The sequence below is a fragment of the Triplophysa dalaica genome, chromosome 5 (assembly GCF_015846415.1).
Source record: "Triplophysa dalaica isolate WHDGS20190420 chromosome 5, ASM1584641v1, whole genome shotgun sequence".
In the NCBI taxonomy this organism is placed as follows: Eukaryota; Metazoa; Chordata; class Actinopteri; order Cypriniformes; family Nemacheilidae; genus Triplophysa; species Triplophysa dalaica.
Genome location: NC_079546.1, coordinates 23,875,676 through 23,898,996, shown reverse-complemented (window position 1 = coordinate 23,898,996; position 23,321 = coordinate 23,875,676). Strand labels below are relative to the sequence as shown.

The window sequence follows — 23,321 nt, the reverse complement described above, 5'->3', positions numbered from 1 at the left end:
AAACTTTTAAGAATTAAAGTTACTTTAGTCAATCCTGATGAATTCTTGTAGCAACCATTGTAAACACGACACCTTAGATCAGATTAGACCGACCATTACACAATGACAGACGCACATCTCCCAGAAATCCTTTCAAATTCAAACAATCACTACTTTAAACACGCTAAAGTGTTTCCAGAAAAGTGTGCCTTATGCAAACAAATGTTTAACCAACAGTCCATGGGCATGACATCTCAGGCTGAGAATAGCTAACACCTATATTACGACAAAACAATCCAGTTCAACACAAGTCTCCAAACCATCACCGTGGCAAATCCAGCAAAAAAATAAAGAGGAAAACAGAGAGAATAATAAGACACAAACCCAAACACAAATCAATATCTGACAAGCTTACACAACATCGCCCAAACTGAAATAGCCAGAACATGCCAAAATGGATGAACACCTAGCTATCCTGCTACTATATGAAAAGGTCTTGTGTACAAAAATATACTTGCTATCTTGTAAATTGAGCTTATTTCTTATTACGGTGTGTTCAGGTTGTTCATTCGTGCACAACTACAAAGCAATTTATAACTCAACTCAACTTTATTTATATAGCGCTTTTTACAATTTTCATTATTACAAAGCAGCTGTACATGAGACACATTGAATACAAGAAAAACAACTAAAGGCATATACCTGTAAAACAAGAAAAAGGTGAAAAACAACAAAGACAGACATACAAATGCTCCACACAAACAATATGAATACATACTTACACACATTGACATAGACGCACACACACACACACACACAAACACACTCACACACACACAAACACACTCACACTCACACACACACACACACACACACACACACACACAGTGAAAGCACACATTTGAGATAAAGGAGAGAGAACAACTGGTCAAATATTAAACATACTATAAATTCTTATATGCAATATTAATTATGTCTAACTTCTGAATTCTAAAGCAGCCCCCCCGGCCAGGCAGATAGTGCAAAACAATATGCAAACGGTGGTGAGGAACCCAAAACTCCAATCGAGAATAAAAAAACCTCAGGAGAACCCAGGCCCAACCAGGGGATTCCAGTTCCCCTCTGGCAAAAGCTGCTGCCTCTGCACAAGCTCAACAGTGCTTGCACAACAAGGCTAACTAAAAATAAAAAAATAAAAATGATAGATTTAAGATTATCATTAACAATCTAATAGCATTTGAAATGTTGCCTTGTTTTCGACAAGTTGGAGTTTAAGTTATAAGCCTGCAGGGCAACCACCTAACAGTGCATTACAGTAATCTAGTCTTGATGTCATGAATTCATGAATTAATTTCTCTGCATCTGACAGTGACAGCATATGACGTAGTTTAGAAATATCCTTAAAATGGAAAAACACAATTTTACAATGTAAAACTTTATTATTTCATGAGGCTTTGAGAATTGTAAAGTTGAGTATCATCAGCATAACACTTAAAGCTAACTCAGTGTCGCTTTATTATATCTCCTAGAGGTATCATGTATAAATCAAAGAGTAGAGGCCCTAAAACTGAGCCTTGTGGTAAACCGTACTGGACTTGAAAATTGAAAACGGTCAGATAAATAAGACTTAAACCATTTCAATGCTATTCATTTACATTTATGCATTTGGCTGACACTTTTATCCAAAGCGAATTACCTTGCATTATCCTATACATTTATACATATGCAATCCCCTTTGATCGAACCCACAACCTTGCTCATACCACTGAGCTAAAGGAAAGCTTAAATTACATTATTAACTTTTCTTAAATTAGAATTAAAGATAAAGAAGACAGTTAAAGGTGAAGTTTGTAACAACTTTGCAGTAAAATATCCAAAAACCTCCAGGCCAGTATTATATATTTTGTTCAGCTGAGTACTCATAATATATAAAAAGTTTTCAACTACTTGTTAATACTGTGAAAATCTCCATTCTAATTAGTGACAAGGGGCTGTGCAGTAGTATCAATGGCGTCAAATCTGCGTTCCCTTTTGTTACCATCTTTATTGACGTAGAAACCACATAACAGTCTTTGACAAATGCAGAAGAAGTGTGTAGCGTCTAGCAAGCCACTAGGTTGTTTCGAGCAGTCACTTATTTCAGGACCACAAATATACACAACATTTATTAAACTTTATTACTTTACCTTGTCTGCTAACATGATTTCTCGTTCCCATCTGATTGATGGCCATCAGTGGTTGAGTTGAAGACAGCAGATCCCATCATTCCACGCTCCTTCACAGCATCATCAAGCTGCAGTATTGTTGTTGTTGTTGTTTGATTGTGCGCCCTCTGGAGGCGTTCTGTAAAAAGCTGTAGCTGTAAACATCATTTTCGTCGTAGCAATGTTTTGTGAATCCAGCCCCTGGTTAGTTTCCCAGAATTAGTTGCTATAGTAACTGAGTTTGAACTATTTCAAGTTTAGTCTATGAAACCGAATCCACGCGCAATAAATCTGACTAACTCGAATTTGCATGGATTATTTTCTTATATCTTGTTTTATGAAACAGTCCTCAGGAATACGAGTAGACTGAGAAACAAAGCTCTTAAAGCTCATAATCAGTTCACAGAAAAGATCAGTTCTATTGTCCAGCTTGTTTAGTGATGTTGAGTGTTGATATGAATAGTTTGTTGATCAACACCATTGTTGAGATGCATTCGGTGATTCTAGGAGTCTCTCTGTCTAAACTATGAGATACAAATGATAAGAAAAATACGTAAATAAATATAAATACAAAGAGCTGAAGATGACATGAAAATGTTATTTCTGTGAAGTTGTCCTCTAATGGTGTTTCTTGGATCTCATCTTTCTACATAGAATGAAACAGAAGCTGACAGGTTTGTTTTTGTCAATATCCCAATGAGCTGGCATGAAGCTCAGAGTTACTGCAGACAACATTACACAGATCTGGCCGTCATTCAAAATAACACTGAGAATCAAGAGCTGACGCTGAAGATGACAACACAAAACATTATTACTTCATGGATTGGTCTGTTCAGAGACTCGTGGAAGTGGTCAAATGAAAGAAATGTGGAAGTGTCTTCCATTAACTGGATGAATGGACAACCTGACTTGACGGACTCCAACCAACCTTGTGGTGTTTTACGTCCTGATGGTCTTATAGATGATCAACTGTGTGAAGATTCTCTTAATTTCATCTGCAAGACATGTAGGTCATTTCCTACTCACAACACAAACATCAGAGAGAAGAGAACACACACTAGACAACCAGAGCTGTCCTGAGTCTAAATCAATCATCTGACCAAAGATGTACTGCTGAAAATCTTGATCTTCATTTTTTATTGAGCATCAAAAACAGTGAGACAAACTGATGTAAAACAGTAACGTTGATGATCATGTGATGTTAAACAGTCAGAGCTTAAATAATAATAATAATAATGTGGTGAGACTTGCCTGTTGTAACTATACCAGTGAAAAAAGAAAGTCTCCTCGAACAACAAGCAGCACAAGAAAATCCATGTCAGATGTGCTAGCTTGAGTTAGTGTTCTACTGTATTGATCTGATTTGTCCTTCTGAAACGTGTTTGGCTTATAAAGTTGAGGATGAAAGAGTCCAGAAAGAGAAATGAAATATGATGAATTCATGATTATTATTTATTAGTTTTTTTCTGTAGTGATGTTATGAAATCAAAATGAGAAGTTTAGAAATGATTAGTTCCATTTGTATTAAACACATGCAGCTGTTGCGTTAGAAAGGTTGACTGTAGATTTGTGTAACTGTTGTGATGTTGTTTTCTTCACACTTTATATCAGTTTAAAATAAATACAGCTTTTAATCTTCCAGCAGAGACCAAGAAACAGATTGTGAGATTTGAGCTGAAATCTGGTCAGAATGTCAATGATTCTGCAGTGATGGAGACCATCTTACAGTCGGTGAGTATTCAACTATTTGTGTTGAAAGTGTGTCCTACACAACACAATGAGCTGACACACAGATAGTAGAGTTTTTCAGACTCACTCACACATGTTTGATTCTGACTTAAGCCGCGGTCACACTTGACTTTTCCTTCCATTGACTTCCATTCATAAGCATGAGAAAGCGTCAGACCGGAAACACAAGCCCGTCCCGAGATATTTGGCGTGCTCAAAGTCAAGTCTGACCGCAGAACTAGTGTTATACTGTGATTATTGTGTTGTCACCAGTGCGTTACTAAAGAAAAGAGTTTACAGAAAGTGAACATAGAGAACTCCAGAAAGCAGACTTGTGACTTTACTGATTCTTTTCTATTGCAAAACTAAAAACAAGAAGAAAAATATGTGTAAGCAATATCTTTACATCTATGACATATACAGTTAAATAACACATATATATGTCTGCATAGTTCCTTCAAAACATTACTTGAGCTTTGTACAAACAAATATATTTTTGTTAATTAAACACTTATTTCCATAAGTTGTGAGCATGAAGCATTAATTATCATTAACAGATACAGAGTGAATTATATCAAACAAAAACAACACACATCAATATGTTTTAACACAAATATGGCACTTTCAGACATATATATATATATATATATATATATATATATATATATATATATACATCTATATCCAAGGCTCAAAGGAAGGTATCACCCCCAAAGAGTAAACAGCATGAATATTGTTGTAGATGATCTTCAGTAAGAGAAACTAAAGATGTCATGAGTAGAACCTTAAATGTGCAGCAGGAGAGTCTCACACATGAATACAGCATCATTACAAGAACAGGGATCTATCCCACACACTCATCTTCACTTCTGAAAGATTATAACTTTCATCCATATTGTGTGTGTATGTGTACAAAACTTGACTTTCACCACAGGGGGACTTTAATATCAACACTTATGAGGTAAATACTTGTGTAATAAGTGAGATAATGTAAACAGTCTTTAATTTTCACAAATGTTCACCCTTCAGTGTGTTGCTCTGACTTCTTATGTATTGTAGTGTTTTAATTGAACTGTTATAGACGCTTTCAAAGAAACAACATAACAAATGTTACGCCGCATGCACACGTCTGTGGACAGCCCTTAGCTTCTGGTACACATTCACAAATAATAGAACCTCTGTAGATTATTTCTGATAACAAACAAAAGAAACCAAGAGGAAGTGTTACTTGAATAAACTTGTGTCTTAATATTTTTAATTTAGACTGCAATACTAAACTCAACCACTAGACGTTAGTGTACCACACGGTTTCTTTAAATGACACAAAACTACACTCCTTCAAGACATAGTTTATTTAATAAAATTGTCTTTCACTGAAATAATAAATAAATAAATGAGTATGAACATAAACTAAATTAAATATAATTTAGTTATATTTTTAGACACAAAATTCAACAAATTGTTTATATAATTCGATTGAAATTCAAAAAAATAATACTATAAATTAAAATTGACGTAACTTAAATTAAGTTATATTATTAGACTCCAGGCAAACCGATAAACAAACACAGGCCGGACGTTAACTGCTGACAGACGCAAACGTCTGATAAAACAGTCCATATATCTGTATAAGAGTGATAGTTTACTCCCAAAACTGACCATTGTGTCATCATTTACTCCCTCAGATTGTGTCAAACCTGTAAGACTGTCTTTGTTCTGCTGAACACAAATGAGGATATTTGTAAGAATGTCAATAATCAAACAGGTTCACAGTATGTTCTCTACTATGGAAGTAAATGGGGATGAGATCTGATTGGTTATTGACATTAGTGTCACAGATTGTGTCAGATCGTCGGTTGTACTTATTTGTCAGGAATCAGGATTAATTGACGACGGCCGTTCAATTATTGAAAGTTAATTCACACTGAGGTGATGTACATTTTTTAAGTCATTTTTCAGGTGTTTTGTTTCAAGAGATTTGTTATGTTTGCAGCGCTTCTAATGCTACCGTGAAAAAAAAGTGAAAAAACAAAGACTTTCCAAAATAAATATATTACTTTGTGGGTATTTTAGATTTATAAGCATGATGTATAAAAATCATTCATTCATAATAATTCATTCAGTGCCAGCTGCAGTTCTCATAGTTTTATAGAAAGCCCACATGTGGTTGTTTAAAGTGTTTGTCTCTCTCTCTCTTTCTACATCTTCAGCAAACGTATTGTTGAACACATTTACTGCTCAAGCTGTCGTCTGTTTGCTGTTTTTCACCTTCAATCTTGTCCAGTTGTTCTTCAGTGAACGTTTTATGACGTTTCTTAATGCTGGCTGCCTTTGATGTTTGCTTTTTTTCATCTTCTGGACTGTCAATACAGCTTTCGCCCAATTGCCGACATTTTCTTACTTTCCATAAATATTAAAAGATATTTTTGGAAATTGAAGTCGTCTTCAATGTTGTTTGTGGTGGACTGTAGCTACAGTATAAATTGGTTATAATGATTAAACTTGGCGCAGTGATATCAAACTGTACTCCGGTCGACAGATCTGGATCTACTTCACAGGTGTGTGTTTGACTGAAAAATAATGGACACCTGTAGAACCTTCATCAGCCAATCAGAATCAAGCATTCCACAGCCCCGTGGTGTAGATATATATACAGTATATATACACATGTACAGTATGTATCATTGTCAATGTGAGTTAATGTCAGCACTATTCTTTATGTTAGTTTATGGTTCATCAACTGATGTGAATGTTTGATTTATTAAATAGTGAAATGAAGATGTGTCAGATAGTATGACTTAGACCGGAAATGTGTAATGGAGAATGGAGACAACCACAAGCAAACGGAGAGGTAAGTTAAGTAAAGGTATTTATTCGTCGCTGGTTTTCATAAAGAATGGTCTAAACAAATAATAAAAATAACAAAAGGAATGTTCAACAAACAAATATTAGATGAACAATGAAAGAAAAAAAAAAACTGCGATGAGCAGCAAACATCGCTGACACTTATCAATGTCCTTCAAGTCATTATTTGACTCTGCCAGTCTTGTAGCAGACCTAGCCTCTCGCATGGGTTCCCTCTGCACCATACCCTGCCTGTTTAAAACACATAGGCTTCCCGCCAAATCTGGAATGGATTAAACCATCTAGCGGATGAGTATCTCCCATCATATACCCTCCTGCTGTAACCAATGGTATGGTCCAACATAAGGTAGGTTGCAGTTAAGCACGCTCTCCTGATGACGTGATTTAACAGTCACGGCATCACAAGATGATGAATATTTGATTTATTAAATAGTGAAATGAAGTTGATGAAGATGATTAAATGATGTAGAAGTCTCTATCACCATCACTGTATGTTCTAGTGTCATTAAACACAACCTCACTGTGACAGTATTGAGAGATCATTCACTGTTTACTCTTATGGTGTTATGCTGTCAGTTGTGTTGTTGTGCAGTCAGTGTAATAGTGTGTGTCATGATTGTGTGTGTTGTGTAGATTCAGCAGAAACTGACAGATTTGGGCGTACACAATGACACAACAGTGACCTGGGGCCTGTACCATGAAGCCAGTTTAGGTGGCTAGCCAGATAAGTTTCGGATTACTTTGCGCCAACCCTGGGTTTTAGGTACCATGAAAGTAACTCAGCTTTAATCGGTGTTCATCCCCATGGTAACTTACGCTGCACGGCTAACCTGCTCCGGAGCAGGCTATGATCTAGATTAGAGATCTCACACCCAAAATAAACCAATCAGCGGCGAGCAAATTTACATATAAGTGAGGCAACTAACTCACAGTGGGTGTTACAATGGCTGGTTATTTTTAATAATGTTTAATAAAATAAAAATACTAACATAAAATGATGTAAATATATATTACAAATATAAAATCAAATAATGGTGACTATATAAGTAAAATCTGATTTTAGAGATGACATTTGCTGGCTTTCCCTTACACATGAAATTAAATGTATTTATACTGTTATTGTACTACGTACAATATGTATTTCTTTGCATTGCATTTTTTACATTCTTGTCTGTGGTGCAGAACATCTAGGAACACTTCCAGTTTCACTGTGTTGGGTGAAGCATTTATCTTCTTTGTCCAATGAAGAAACCTTCTATTAAACAGCTACAGTAAGATATAGACAAAACCATAAATTCACCGGTGACATCACATATTTTTTAACACTGCTATTTTAATCTTTTTGTTATCAAGTTACACTTACAATGAACCTAAATAATGTATCATACAGTAGGCCTACATTTTTAAATGTTTAAGACGTTTTTAATACTTATAATGCCTACAACATTCCCTATGCATCTGTGTTTTTGTCAGTGCTTTAAGGAAGGTAAAGTATAACAGGGCTGTTTGATAGCCTGTTGGTGGGAGACGGGGGTCCCTATGTATGCCAGAGGTTTTTGCTATCCTGACCGCAGAACCACTTCAACATGGCCCTCAATCAAACCAGAGACAGGATTGAGATGACCATCGGATTTTTAAATGAACACTTCAACTGACTACTAAGTTCACATACTGGTATTTTTTATTTAACCTTCTTTATTAAGAGTAAACTTTGGAAGGTTGTGAAATGTCCTACAATAACAGAGACACCAGTAACATAAAATATAAATCCTCATATTCACACTTGTGCCATAATGAATAGTACAGTACATTTATCTCTTTAACTTTGTCAGCACACAGATCGTTTCACTTCATCATGTGCTTCATCCTCATTAATAAAGGTAAACTAAATGATAACTAATGTTAGCAGGATATGTTCATCCACTGTGGGGGCACACACACACATAAAACACATCATATTACATTACTGTAATATTTGCCTTACTACAGTATACTACAGTAAATGTGTGTACTATATAGTCGTTCAACTTGTGCATTAACTCAATCAGCAGTGTTTCTGAAACCGTTCTCTCTTGCGTAGACAGCAGAAACAGTATTACTCTGTGGCTGAAATACATTTTTGTGTTACTAACATTCGCGCATAATTATTTCCTAAGAAACCTACGGAACTCCCTCTATCCATGTTGAACGCGATTGGTTTAGCGATCCCGACGTCACTCGTTCATGTGCACGCGCGCACAAACTAATCTTAGCTTCAGGATCAAAGCTTGAGTTGACAAAGAAACTCCTGGAGCTGCTTCATGGTACCAACAAAGCTTGATCACTTTGGTTTGGTTTTGACAACTCAAAACCAATCCTGTAACCCAGAGTTAGTTCAACTACCATCATGGTACAGGCCCCTGGAGAGTTCAGCCTGATGGAAATGTTTTCACACCAAAACATGAAGATGAAGAGAAACAGAAAGTGTGTTCAGACTTCTGACTGATCACGACACAGTCGTTGTGTTTCACAATCTCATTTTCATCACTTGAGAGAAACTTTGAAATACACGTTTTATAGGATTTTCATTTACATGTGAACGTTTATAATAATTGTAGTTAGTCTCATTATTTTACTAAACAGTCCAATATAATTAGTTTTTCTTGATTGACCTTAGAATGAAGCTTTAAAGATATTTGTTATGTAATGATATTATAGTTGTAGTAGAGTGACAATAGATTAAACTGGAATCGAACGAGTTTTAAGACATTTTAAATGATAACCGTATCATGATAATCATGTTCAGTGAGTTAAATGTTTTATATTCTGTCTGTGTTATCATGTGTGTTTGTGTTTGGTGAGGTGTGTTGACTGTATGTGGCGGGGGAAATATGCCACCGCCTTGTGAGGGAAATGTTCTGCACTATACTAAGGAAGACTGAGTGAGCAACAGGATCCTAGTCCCCCCACCCAATGCTTTTAGTCTAAGTACAACTAATTAAACTAGTTGTGTGGTTTCTATCGTGTTGCAATGTGTAATGCTCAAGAGTCGGCGATGTGGACTTCAGGATTTACTCAATGCACGGAGGCCACCTGAAGTGTGTGTGTAGAAAACTCAGGGGTTAAACCTAGCGTACTACAAAACCCACCCTCCCCGGATCTAACAGGATAGGTAAGACGCCCCCACTCCTTAGTATAAGTGACTCACAAATAAACAAACAGTTTTAGCTTAACTAACAAAAAAATTACATTTATTTTTTTTACTGCATTAAATAAAATGCTTCTCTTTTCTTTGTTTTCACAGGAAGTATGAAACAATTTTAAATGCAGATGAATCAAAAATTAAATAAAAATGTGGAAAATAATAAAAAGAGAAGAAAACTGATTTGTTTCAGTTTCAATTCAATTTGAACACATTCAGAATCAGTATCACTTTAGAAAGATTCACAATTGTAAATAGATTGAAACAGTTCACTTGAAAGTTCAACAGTTCACTCCAATATGACTCAAAGATTCAAATTCGATTCAAAACTCCAGGAAAAAGGAATGAAAAAGTTATACTCTGTCCGTTTGAGTTCACAAGCACAAAAATAAAGTTTATGAATCCACTTTTCAGGAAAAATTCACTTATAACGGCTCCATCAAAATGACTGTACGATTGAACTGTTTAGTTTAGATGACTCACTGACAGAAAATGGCAATGTTATTCTGCTTAGCAGTATTCAGTAGGAAAACAGGAAAAACAATGTACATCACCACTCTTGGTTTGTGGATGAGGAGCTGAATGATGTCCAATGGATGGCAGGTTGTCTCTTCACTCACTTAACTCTCAGCGATTGTGCTCGCGATACTGACGTCAGCAGCTTGATTCAACGAGGCTGCAATCCCAGCTGATGGAGTCTCAAATGAGAAGACTAACAGCACACGCACGCACGCACGCACGCACGGCCCTCTCAGACGACTCAATCAGTATCAGCATTCACTGTCTCATATTCGTTTTAGAAAAATGAAACAAAAACTGTATTAAACAAAGAAAACGTGAGAGTATTCACTCCTACACGAGACTGAAACTTTATGAAACTAACAGGCCTTTCTGCCCAGCTTCACACGCAAAAGAAACGGCAGAAAAAGAAACGGAAACTCACTTCAACAAACTTCTTCACATAAACAAAGACTCAGCGACAACGTTATACATCTCTGGTTGATGTCACGGGTCTAAAAATAACTTTTTGATCGGGATTGACTTCACGAACTCAACAATCCGCTCTCAGCTCACAGCTGCTTCACTCACTCCACGTGCTAACTCTCCATCTCTCCTCGCGCAATTCGTCAAAACCAAAAATGGCGGCGCCCGTCAAGCGTCAAAATAGAAGTCTTCACAATTTGTCAAAATAAAAGTCTTCATAATCATTCACAAATTTGTAGATCCCCTACATGTAGAGCATACCTGTCAAGTATCCCGTTTTGGCCGGGAAAGTCCCGTATTTTACCCTTCTTTCCCGCCGTCCTCCCGTATTAGTATTTTCCCGTAAATCTCCCGTATTTTAACCTGCGTTATTAAAAAATAATAACACCGGAGTAAAAAAAACAAAAAAAAACATTTCCAATCTGAGCTCTGTCACTAGCCTCGCGATAACTGACATCTGCAGTAGCCTACAGTACTGTAGGTGGCAGTTGTCGCGAGGTTAGTGTGTGAGGTCAGATGATGAGTGACAACGCGGGAAAAAAACAAAACCGAGACGGATAATGGACGTAACAACAGTGACGGAAGGCACTCCTGCCAAAACAGTCTTAAAGAATGCAAAGTCTGCAACAAATGTGTACAATAACTCACTAAAAGAGTAAAGATAAGTTATGTGAAATGAAAAGAAAAACTGTAAAGGAAAAGCAATATGAAATAAAAAGAATGTGGAATGAAAATAAAATGTAAAGACAAGCAATGTTAAATTAACAGAAAATATGCAAATAAGCCTTTAGATAAATGCTCTTCATATATACCCTTTTGTGTTTTCATTTGGGCTATAACACCTGTCTTAAAATGTAAGGGATACTGGAGCTTGGTTGGGGTGGTGGGCGCCCAAAAATTTCCCTTATTTTCAAATCCAAAACTTGACAGGTATGATGTAGAAGCACCTGAACATGATTTTAAATAAAAACCTTTGAATCTGTTTAACTACAACGTGAATTTAAACTAAATATTTGCTTCTTTTTAAACGCTGAACAGAAACAATAATGCATGATAATATTTGTGTTGAAGTGAACTGTGCAAATACATCAATAAATAATAAAGCTTGTTCAACAGATTTTGGAATGATGTTTTTATTTTTTTTGCATATTTAATAAAAAATTCTCAGGTAAAGGTAACTTTGATATTTGATAGTAAACAGCCACCATATTTTTCACATCATCCGCCAAAATATTAGAAACGCTCTATTAGTATTGTAGATCAACTTCTGACAAGTTAAACATCTCATCTGGAACACATATTAAAACTGCTACGTGCCGAAATAATTCAGTTCTTGAATGACTTGCAAGGCTCAATGTGAGGGGATTACTAGCGCAGTTTAATTTTAGAAAACTATAAGTTTGAGAAGTTGCAAAATAGATTGAAATGTAAACAGGGATTTTTAACTTAATTACTTTATGAAGTTCTGTTTTGATCAAGAAGATATGAAAACATTTTATAGTTTGTCATTTAAACGAGAGGTCATGACAGTGTTTTAATAGGTCTGTGTACAGCGGGGTAAATAAGTATTTGACACATCCGCATTTTTATCAGTAAGGGGATTTTTAAGTGGGCTATTGACACAAAATTTCCACCAGATGTAGCCATGAAGCCAAATATTGAATTCATACAAATAAATCAGAACATTCAAGTATACAAGTTCAGTCATAATAAATAAAGTGAAATCACACAGGGAATAAGTATTGAACACACTTTATTTAATACTTTGTAGAAAAGCCTTTGTTGGTGATTACAGCTTCCAGACGCCTCTTGTATGGAGAGACCAGTCGCCTGCATTGCTCAGGAGTGATTCTGGCCCATTCTTCCACACAAATGGTCTTTAAAGAGTAGCTAACATGACATCATGAAAATGACATTTCATGCAGTCTGTTATGTTGCCGTGTTTGAAAGTAAGCAGTCTGCCAAGTTGTAAGTCCGAAGGTGAATAAATAAAAAAGTTATTTGCTTGTAAAAATGGGAGTCGACTCTGAATCACACAAACGAGTCGTGGATGCATATGTACGTCACTACACATAGTCCCCGTCTACGTTTGGCTGAGACTGACCCGAAAACTTATGTCTCCTCCCCCAAACACTGTCACTCGTTCGTGATGCGTGTGTATCATGTCTAGAGTCTGTGTTCTACGGTGTGACACTACGTGCGTCTTATTTCAACTACCGAAGGAAGAACGTCTGAGGGAACAATTCATTTTTCAAACGATACCAAAGGAGTATAACCCCAGGGTTTAACTGTGCGCGCGTCATTTCATTTAATAATCTTGGCGCGTTCACTGCAGTGTGTGTGAAACGATTATCCTTGAAAGAGGGGGAAGACCAACTCTATTTGGACCTGTTAGCTCCACCGAATCACAACCTGTAAGTGTGACTTTTCGTTTTTGTCTTAACTTCAAGAACTTATGTCTGTGTTTAGCAAATGCATATAACGCTAACATTAGCATGTACCGTTATTTCTGGGGTGTTACAGTTTGATTATCTGGCTATTAACTAGCATTTTGACACATTTGCCGCACGTGCACCTATATAGATATGCATGTTGTCACACTGGGAGTTTTTATGACAAGAGTTGTCATTTGCCACTGACACTGGATTAGCGTCTTATGATGCTTCCTCGTCAGACTCGGGCTCATATTGGTAAAATCGCCGCCATCTCTAGCTACACATATAATATACATGACATTCAACCAGATGTATCTGTAATCCTGTAATGATGGTAGTGGGCTTCAAGTTGCGACAAATGATGAACGCGTTTGACAGATAACAACAGACTACACCATCTGACCGATCACATGACACAAGGTTAGAGGGTAGGCGGGGCCTAGACGGATGAATCGTGGAACGAATCATTTGAGAGTCAGTCAAGAAGTAAGGCACGAATAACTGCCTATTATTACGAGATTATAGTGTTTTTACACATTTTATGTACATAAACTTGTTGTTGGACACTCCATAAATCAAAGTAAGGCCTAAAAAAACATATGTTAGGTACACTTTAAATCATGAAGGTTCCTTGGGCCTCTTTTATGAACTTTGATCTTCAGTTCTCTCCATAGATTTTCTATGGGATTTAGGTCAGATGATTGACTGGGAATTTCAACATTTCTGCCATGATATGTGGTGAGACAAGGACAGAGGACCCAGGGGTAGACATCAGGTCAGACTTTTAATAATTTAAAACGCAGGTCAATACACTACTTCGTCACACTTTTATTTAATACGGAAAGGTCTCTAAAGTGCATATTTGGGCAAATATGATGTTTTTTCATTCCATGTCTTCACACTGGCCTCTGTTCTAGCTCATTAATAATAATTTTATGTTACATTTTCCCCTAGTGCAGTTTACTTTCTATGTTCCGCAATCATTTATAATCATATAAATAGTGATGTTTTGTCACATTAGGCCTCACGTATTGGGTAAAAGGGAGTGTGTAGGATACTGTAGTCACTTTGTATCATTCAAATCTGGTTGAGCTAATTGACACGTGACTCACACCCGCTCTGAGTGAGCCTCAACCCTTCGATCGGTCCACACCGGCTAAGGAGACGGACACGCTAACAAGGATGCTACGCTCCGCTATGGTCTTCATTGGCATATTGAAGTAGTTGCTGCAAACTGCCACTCCTGCTTGATCAATGTTATCTGTATATGTTTTCACTGATGCACAAGTAGCATATTTTTGTGTAAAATGATCGCTCATGGTAATCTTTATAAATGAGCGTAAAATACAAAAACAATTGTACACTTTGAAAACAAATATAACTTTAAAGGATCTGCCCACATTGGCTTTAAAGCAACCACGAGCTGTTTTGGTGTATGGTTCCCACACCTGGAGATAAGCGCAATTGTCTGTTATAAATGTCGTAAATATTTCCGCTGTATAAGCTTCCGTGTGGGCAGCACAATAAAAGTGAATTTGTTGACTAGGCAGAAACCGCTGTTACATCATGTCACTTCATAAACTGTACATGTACTAAAGCACTCTTTTGGCTCCCGCGGGTTATACTACTGGATTATAATAATAGCTCTAACTAGATTCTGAGGTAGCAGTTGGTTGTTAGCCGTTAGCGCATAGCGTGATAGCTACATAGCAGCTAACTTGCTAACGTTAGCTACATAACACATTTGCAGTCAACCAAAACACAGCGCATGGACGTGAATGTGTTTAGTAACAAAGCAAATTATTTTCTGAAGTTATATTTTGGGAAACACACTCGTGACCAGATGTTGTGCTTTGTGTAATAAGTGCTATCAATAGCTTACACTCAACTGGTAATGGCCACCTAATGTTTTACAGTGTGCATGTGCCTTTAAGATGCCTGATGACTATACTGCTGTGATGCGTGCGCATGCACAGGCTCATATGTGAGCTCACACAGTCGCAGAGAGGTGAAGGAGAGTGATGGTCGCTCTAGCTCTACTAGTGTTTTGTTTTTCTGTTTCTGTGCTCGATCCTTTGAATGTGTAATAAAAGAGTGCTTGAGCAAACCGCTTTAAAAGTTTGTGGAATGACTACCTGATGGACTGGTGTTTGCTTCTTCTCTTCTGGCCATCTGTTTCATTCCGGAGAACGTTGGATGTAACTTTCTGGCCGCCGTTACAAATTCGCTATGGAAATAGTGCCTAGCACAGAAACTATACATACCGATAACATCAAGTCTACGTGCATGAACTAAGGAATAGACAACTTTTGACTATAAAACATGTATTGGGGTTTGGTACTCATCAATCAAGAATATTTTAACTGATTAAAAAAAGTTAAAAATATATTCAAATGACAATACATAAATGCACACTTTAGCTAAATGCTATTTGCATTAAGTCAGTTAATTGTTCGTTCTAAAGCTCCTTATGGTATGAATAAAGAATAGACTCTACAGCTTTCTTATAATCAATTTGATTTTGTGTATAATTAATAGTTTAAGCAGTTAAACATTTTAGTGTTTGAAAGAAAAACATTAACATGCCGACTTTGACAAGACAGAGGAGAATATTTCCATTAAAGTCGGTACTTTGGTTTGTTTTTCACACATAAAGTTTTGTCGCTTCAAAAAATTCAACTGAGCCGCTATGAGCGGATGAACCAATATAACAATGACTTTAATACTTTTCTGGACCTTGACAACATCTAACACCATGATGTCTATGAGGAGGCCTGGAAATCTCTCAGATGTCACCTAAACATCTTCATTTGTGCTCCGAAGACACCAGAAGTTCTCCAAACATGTTGACCGTCATGTGGGTGAGTAAAAAATCACACAAGGTAGATTTCTGGGTGAACTTGGCCTTTAACAAGACGTTCGTGTTGAGTTCTTTAACGGACCACCTGGAAACAACACAAAGCCTTCAAACTGAATAAAAAGCTGTTGTGTTCATATCAGTGACAATGAGAATTCCTCACTATTGACAAAATGCTGGACTCTCAAAAGTATGCAAAGTTCACAGCATAAACTCAGAATCGATGTTGTAAACTTTTTGAAACCTTAGTGACACACATCGGTCTGCCATTGCAGTGACATTTCTGTGCTCATAAACATTTTGGCCGTGCGAAACATCATTGCATACCTGTCAGTCATACGGTCTGAAAAGTTGAGAAAGTTGCCAGATCTTCCGTACAAAGGTCACATGAGACCACATTTGATCAAAACCACGTCCCGGTCATGCTCCTGCCCTCATGAGAAAGGGCCTCTGGGCGATGGACCCAAGCGCGAGGCTGCCTCCCCACACGGCTCTGTCGGCCTCCTTCCTCTTCTCTCTTTTCCATCTCAGCATCTACATCTCAGACGACCACAGGTCAAACTCCCCTCTGACCCCCTCTTGGTAGAAGACTCCAACAGCCCCACCACTCGCTTCTGGTTCCTCAAACACCTCCAATTTTACTCCAGGGGCCTGTACCATGAAGCTGGTTTAGGTGGCTAGCCAGCTATGTTTCAGTTAAGTTTGTGCCAACCCTGGATTTTAGGTACCATGAAAGTAGCTCGGCTTTAATCGGTGTTCGTCGCCATGGTATCTTACGCTGCACGGCTAATCTTCTCCGGGGCAGGTTATGTGGCACACGGACCCCGACACAGGTTGAAAACTCTAAGAGAACTCTTAGCGGTGGATCACTTGGCTCGTGCGTCGATGAAGAACACAGCTAGCTGCGAGAACTAATGTGAATTGCAGGACAAATTGATCATCGACACTTCGAACGCACATTGCGGCTCCGGGTTAGGAGAAGGTCAGGAGAAGGCTGCCCGGAGCTCGGGGTGGTCCAAGCTTGGAGGTGAGGCCGGGCCTGGGTGCACTAGTAGACTATGCATGTATGTATGCATGTATCGACACAAATACACATATTTTAATTTTAGCATTTAATATATTTTTTATTTAGCCTAATTCATTTTACATTAATTGTTTAACTTACGCATTAACGCAATCTTCCTCCAAGATTGTTCTCTTGCTTTGGCAGCAGATACAGTGTTACTGCGTGCTTGAAAAACACTTCTATATTCTTCATATTTCTGAAGAATAATCTCTTGCTCCTCCGCTCTATCCATATTGTATGCGATTGGTTGTTCAGTGCCGACGTCACTGTTTTATGTGCACGCGCGTGTTGAGTAATCATAGCTTAAAGATCAAAGCTTGAGTTGACAGAGAAAGTTCATGAGCTGCGTCATGGTACCAATAAAGCCTGATTGCATCGATTTGGTTTTGTCGACTCAAAACCAATCCTGTAACCCAGAGTTTGTTCAACTACCATCATGGTACAGGCCCCAGGTGTGTTGGATTTGAGTTGGAACTAAACTATGGAGATCACAAGTCCTCTAGGACCGGAGTTGATTTGTCCTTCTCTAGTCTCTTTGAAACTATTTAGCTACACCTGTTCTGTTAACAATTCTTGAATCAAGATGCATTTTCTTGATGACCAAAACAAACCAAGAAAATAAGTCTTGTTTTTAGAAAAAAAGTAAGAAATTTCAGCGAATTTGTACTTAAAACAAGCAAAAACCTCTGCCAATGGGGTAAGAAAAATTATCTTGAATTTAGTGACTGAAAACAAGCAGAAGCTTATGTCAGTTTTTGCAGTGCATCATGGGTAATCTTCCGATCTGTGTTTTAGAGGTGTGAAGATGACATCACTCATGTTCTGTGTGTGTGTGTATGGAGACAGAAGAAGAACAGAGCTGTGATTAGCTTTAATGAAGGCTGTGCGTCTGCTCTGCTCGATCAGGAAAGTCTTGTGTTGAATGAATCTGGAGAAAACCTTCATCATGTTAGTCCTGTTAAAGTCTCTGACAACAAAAGTCATAACTGAGCACTGTGTACAATTATTTTAAGACAACAGAAGTCATTTATAAGTAACAGGACGAAACTACAGAGTGTGTTCTAGTCTATAATAGTGTCATGACTCAGTCGATGAGAAAAGGGGAAATGAGAAACCACAGGAAGAGTTACAAATGTTCTCATGAAGAAGAAGTAGATGAGAAACAGTATCAAGAGACTCACTAAGAGAAACCCAACATGACTGAGAAGAGTGATATATGTCTGCTGGGACTGATCCTTCTCTCTTCACTATTCACAGGTAAACTATACAACACATTTATTTCATTTCATTACTCGCAATGACATTCTGAGGAACATCTTCAGCTTCATCTCATGTCACATTGTTCATAGAGTTCCTCTCAGCTAACAAAAAAAGGTCTCAAGAATGTCCCCTGGACGTCACCGTGTAGTGTAGGGTTCTTCAAATGTTAAGTAGACGACCCCGGGGACGTTCGGGACCTTTAGGGAACGTTTGATAAAAAGAAGATTTTATGTCTTTTTTATTTTCTGATGGAAAGTGTGAAAAGAAACTATAAGAATCAAACACAAGCACAAGGAATTCTCAAGTCCATGATGTCTATCTCTTTTTGATGATGTGTGTGTGTGTGTGTGTGTGTGTGTGTCTGTGTGTGTCTGTGTGTGTATCTGCTGCGTGCACTTGTGTCTCTAATCTGTGTGTCTCCATGTCTTTAATCCACTTCATGGTTCGCTTGATACCTGAAACAAAAGTAACAAAATTCAGCCGTGAGTTTAATCTTTGAAGTGTAAAAGTGTGTTTGGACATTATTAATTATTGAGAAAATGAATCTGATTATTTGATCTTCTTATACATATAGGCCAGAGTTTCCCTCCCCACAGCTGTGTGTAAATGAGAGGAAGAGACACAGCGCTTTCTCCAGATAAGGAATCATTACTACATTGACAGAAATGACGTCACACACATTTAACCGCATTGATCAGTATCAGGGGCGTCATGCACCTCATTTTTTAAGGGGGCACAGTGTGTCAACAATAGAAATGATATAATATATATTAATGCATATTACAATAAGGCAAGATAAAAAAATATAATTTTACGTTGTAGTTTTATATTCCTAACCTCTTGAAGTCTGTAACTGTGGACCTGGCTTTCAGTTCTCTTAAAGAATGAATAAATGTTTCTCTGTGCCATGTTGATTCTAGAAATACCTGCGACATTAAGTAACAAAATGATTTTCAACCATCTCTGTACACACTACACAGTGAGGGTAAATTCACTGCACATTACCTCGTAGACGACGCATCAGAGAGAAAGTGCGAACGATCAGATGTCTGAAGCACGATTTTTAGTTCTGTGTATGATCTAAGCCGTAGCCTCTATGCCGTAGGTTATGTGTCGGTTTTCATTTACACTTCTGCATCGTTGTCCGCGTCGACAGGCAATGACCACTAGTCGTCCAATTGTGTGAAGAACTGTTTGAATGGGCACGACGCCTCTGAGTAGTCTAACAGTGAATTGAGTTAAAAACTACACTTGGTACATTTACTGGAAAACCAGTGAGTCAATTATACGTCCCCTGTTTGGTGGGATGTGTCATGAACGGTAGACAGAGAACCCAGACGCAGACAGAGGTGGTGGAAAACAATGATGGGTCCGATGTGACGTCATCAAGATATTATCTTCATTTTAAAGGTCTGAAGTGGACCAATAGACCCATATGTGGTATTGTTTGTAATTGTAGACTCTCTATTTTCCACAGATATGAATAAATTTGGACATTTATGTTACTATAAGATAGTTATTTACACTTTATTTGGACTATCCCCCCGTTTTTGTACATTGTCCAATATTCATATTCTTTATATCGCTAAAGATGGGCAAAGATGGGCAAATCATATATCAAATGAAAGCTCTTATTCCCAGGAATAAGGATCCACTGTTACTTTTGTTTTTTTAATCACATAACCAACAGGCTTCAAATACAACTTCACCTAAGAAATACACATTTTGTAAACATGCTAGTGAAACATTTTATATTTGCTTTGTGAGATAGGAAATAGTGACAAATTCTACATCATCTCTTACCTTAGATTCTCTTCTACAAAAGGAGCACATTATCACCGTTTTGTGTGATTGTTCGCACGAATAATCCCTTGCTTTGTCTTGTATGCGCAAAACACAACAAAGCATTGTTAGGATATTGACAAATTCTGGAAAATATGAAAACATCCAAATGACATGCATATCATCCGAAATGTAAGACCCTCAGCTTTGCAATGATATGACGCACGCTCAGATCGGCCAATCAGAAGGTGAGGTAATGTAACCTAAGCTAGAGGAGTCGTGTACTGACTAGAAAACCTGAACATCGTGACATCATGTTTCTTATTCTCACATTCAACAGTCTGATGTCAAGAGTCAATGATAGAGGAACTAGATCACATTATCTTCTGTCAAATCTTCTGAGTTATGTGATATTAATATAATCAAAATCTATCTGTCATTAAGAGATAAATATTGAACTGTTTGATTATATTGTGATGTATTAATATGAATGATGTCATCTGCTGTTTCAGGTGTGAGTGAAGCACAAGTGACTCATGTGTTCATCAGTTCTGGTGAAAGTGTGTCTCTGTCCTGTAATGATGCTCTTCATCAATGCTCCTCAACTTCATGGTTCTACAGTAAATATATAACATCATCTACAGTAGAAATGTTTGATAGAGGAATAAATCAGAATAACACAGAGAGATCTGAGAGACTGAGTCTGACATCTAACTGCTCTCTCAACATCTATAAAACAACACAACATGATCATGGACTTTACATCTGCACACAATATGTGAATAAAAGTCAACATGGATCTTATTCATATGTTGATCTACATGTTCTTCATGGTCAGTGTTTCTCTTCATTTATATGAACACATGTTTAACTTCAGATCACAGTTCTCTTTATCTCTTGTGTTTTCACTGAAACTCATGAGTACTGAGAGTGTGTTGTGTGATTTGTGTTTCAGTGTCTTCATCATCATCATCATCATCATCACAGACTGATATAAGAGCAAATACATCTGTCACTCTCTCCTGTCGGCTGTTTTCATATAACTGTGATTATGTGATCAGTTATTATGGATTTCAGCTAGTGTGGATGAATCAGACTGATGTTGATCTAAAGACAGACTCCAGATATCAGATTAGATCAGATAAACTCTGTCTGATCTCTTTGACTACAACACTTGTGAATGAAGACGACAACACAGAGTTGAGATGTGTGCTCAAACACAAGAATGACATCAAGACCTCAGTCACATATACTGTCAGATTTACAGGTAAGACATCACTCTGACAGGAGTGTCCTGAACTCAAAGTGACTTCAGTCATTAAACTCTGTAGTGATGATGAAGAAATGACATAAACATGAAATATGATTGTGATGTTCTACAGTATGATGTCTCTGAACATTCATCATCTTCTGTGTGTGTGTGTGTTTCCACATTATGACTCATCTAAACTAAACTTTGTTTTTTACAGCATCAACTACAACATCACTAATAATAAGAGGTATGAAGTGTTGATTGTGATCCATGTGTCCTGTTACATAAGTACATGAGTGAAACTCTCACTGAACTCATCTTGTGTTTGTTTCTCATGTGTAGTGTTTGAGAGTTTGATGGATTTAATGGTGTTCTTGTGTCTTCTAGTGATTCTAGTGATTGTTGAGGTGTCAGTGTTTGCTGCTCCTACTGTCATTCTTCTTCAGATCATCTGTGCAGGAAGAGCGCGTGAGTTTTCATCATCATCATCATCATCATCATCATCATCATCATCATCATCATCATTCACCTGAAACAATCCAGAAAACAAACAGCAGAACTTCATCACTTTTATTGACTTTTATCTTCTCAGAAAACAGAAGAAGGACTCAGAACGCTCATCCAGAAGACACAGTGATGTCAGTTTTTGAATAAATCCTCTTCATGAGTAAATTACAGCAGCTTTATTTCATCAGATTTTATTCATATGTGTGTAATGCTTTTAAATGAAGTTTATTGTCACGCCTTTATTAAACTGATAGTTTACCCCAAAAATAAACATCTGTCATCATTTACTCACCTTCACATTGCTCTGAACCTGTTTATATTTACATTGAACACGAAAGAAGATATTTTGAAGAATGTGGGAAAGTAATCAGTTCTGGGTCACCATTGACTATAGTAATCTTTTGTTTGGTTACACACATTCTTTCTTTGTGTTCAGCAGAACAAAGTATTTGACACAGATTTAAAAGACATTGAGGGCGAGTAAATGATGAGGGAATTGACATTTTTAATTATGCTAACAGACTGAGTCTGAAGATTTGTGTTACTGTGTTTGTGTAACGTTACTGAATTGTGTTGATTTATATCTGGTAATTCTGCCTTAAACATGTTTTGATTTTGCATGATTGCTGAATAAAAAGTCTGATATTGATCTCTGTCATGGACTCAGACACTCTGTTAGCCACGCCCCCAGCACCAGACCTCACCACACTATTGATAACACCTGTTCCTCATTCACTCATTACCTGGACTCAATAGATGTGTCAAAGGCTGTGACCTTCAATTGGGACACAGCTTATGAGGGTATGCATTGACGTCACTGCCCCACGTGAACACATTAGGACACGCCCTGTTGAGTGGCGGGACACATTCCCTAGTGGTAAAACACACAGCAAGATGGCTGCTTTTAGTAGGAGAAACAAAGAAACCGGGACTGAAACACACAATTATTTGCTGGAATGTAAAGCAGTCGTACTCAACAGTGATCATTACGACTTACAAAGGAACCAGGTCTCCTTGGACACGCAAATGACATGTGGAATATCGTTTCCTTATATTGTAAGCAGCTATATTGAGAGTGTTTTGCCACTCAAGGGGCGTGTTCTGGCATGGTCACATGGGAAAGTGATGTCACTTGTATACCCTCTATTGCAGTGGTTCTCAAACTTTTCAGATCAAGTACCACCTGAGTCTACGTCACCTGCTGCTCCTGTGGGCTTGATG

The 23,321-nt window shown here is 37.5% G+C and overlaps 1 protein-coding gene and 1 pseudogene across 3 annotated transcripts; both read left to right on the top strand.

Moving 5' to 3' along the window:
- The first annotated feature begins 17,083 nt into the window (after nucleotides 1-17,083).
- LOC130421558 (5.8S ribosomal RNA) lies at nucleotides 17,084-17,249 on the top strand (annotated as a pseudogene).
- Nucleotides 17,250-17,643: 394 nt separating this feature from the next.
- Nucleotides 17,644-22,749, top strand: LOC130421027 (uncharacterized). Of its 3 annotated transcripts, none has more exons than XM_056748673.1 (5): nucleotides 17,644-18,556; nucleotides 20,854-21,174; nucleotides 21,297-21,608; nucleotides 21,811-21,840; nucleotides 21,981-22,749. In XM_056748673.1, exons 1-5 carry the CDS (start codon nucleotides 18,496-18,498, stop codon nucleotides 22,124-22,126), a joined length of 870 nt encoding a protein of 289 aa, XP_056604651.1. In that variant the 5' UTR covers nucleotides 17,644-18,495; the 3' UTR covers nucleotides 22,127-22,749. The 3 variants fall into 3 exon arrangements, with proteins under 3 accessions (XP_056604651.1, XP_056604652.1, XP_056604650.1); XM_056748674.1 differs by lacking the exon at nucleotides 17,644-18,556 and adding an exon at nucleotides 19,354-20,743 and having other exon boundaries at nucleotides 22,040-22,749; XM_056748672.1 differs by lacking the exon at nucleotides 17,644-18,556 and adding an exon at nucleotides 19,359-20,743.
- The last annotated feature ends 572 nt before the right edge of the window (nucleotides 22,750-23,321 follow it).

Bases quoted from the DNA above. Each gene is read 5' to 3' on its own strand.
- LOC130421027 (XM_056748672.1), top strand. From the start codon at position 20,656: ATGTTTCTTATTCTCACATTCAACAGTCTGATGTCAAGAGTCAATGAT. The intron at 20,744-20,853 runs GTTATGTGATAT...CTGCTGTTTCAG, and splicing joins TCTTCTGTCAAATCTTCTGA to GTGTGAGTGAAGCACAAGTG. The intron at 21,175-21,296 runs GTCAGTGTTTCT...TTTGTGTTTCAG, and splicing joins TGATCTACATGTTCTTCATG to TGTCTTCATCATCATCATCA.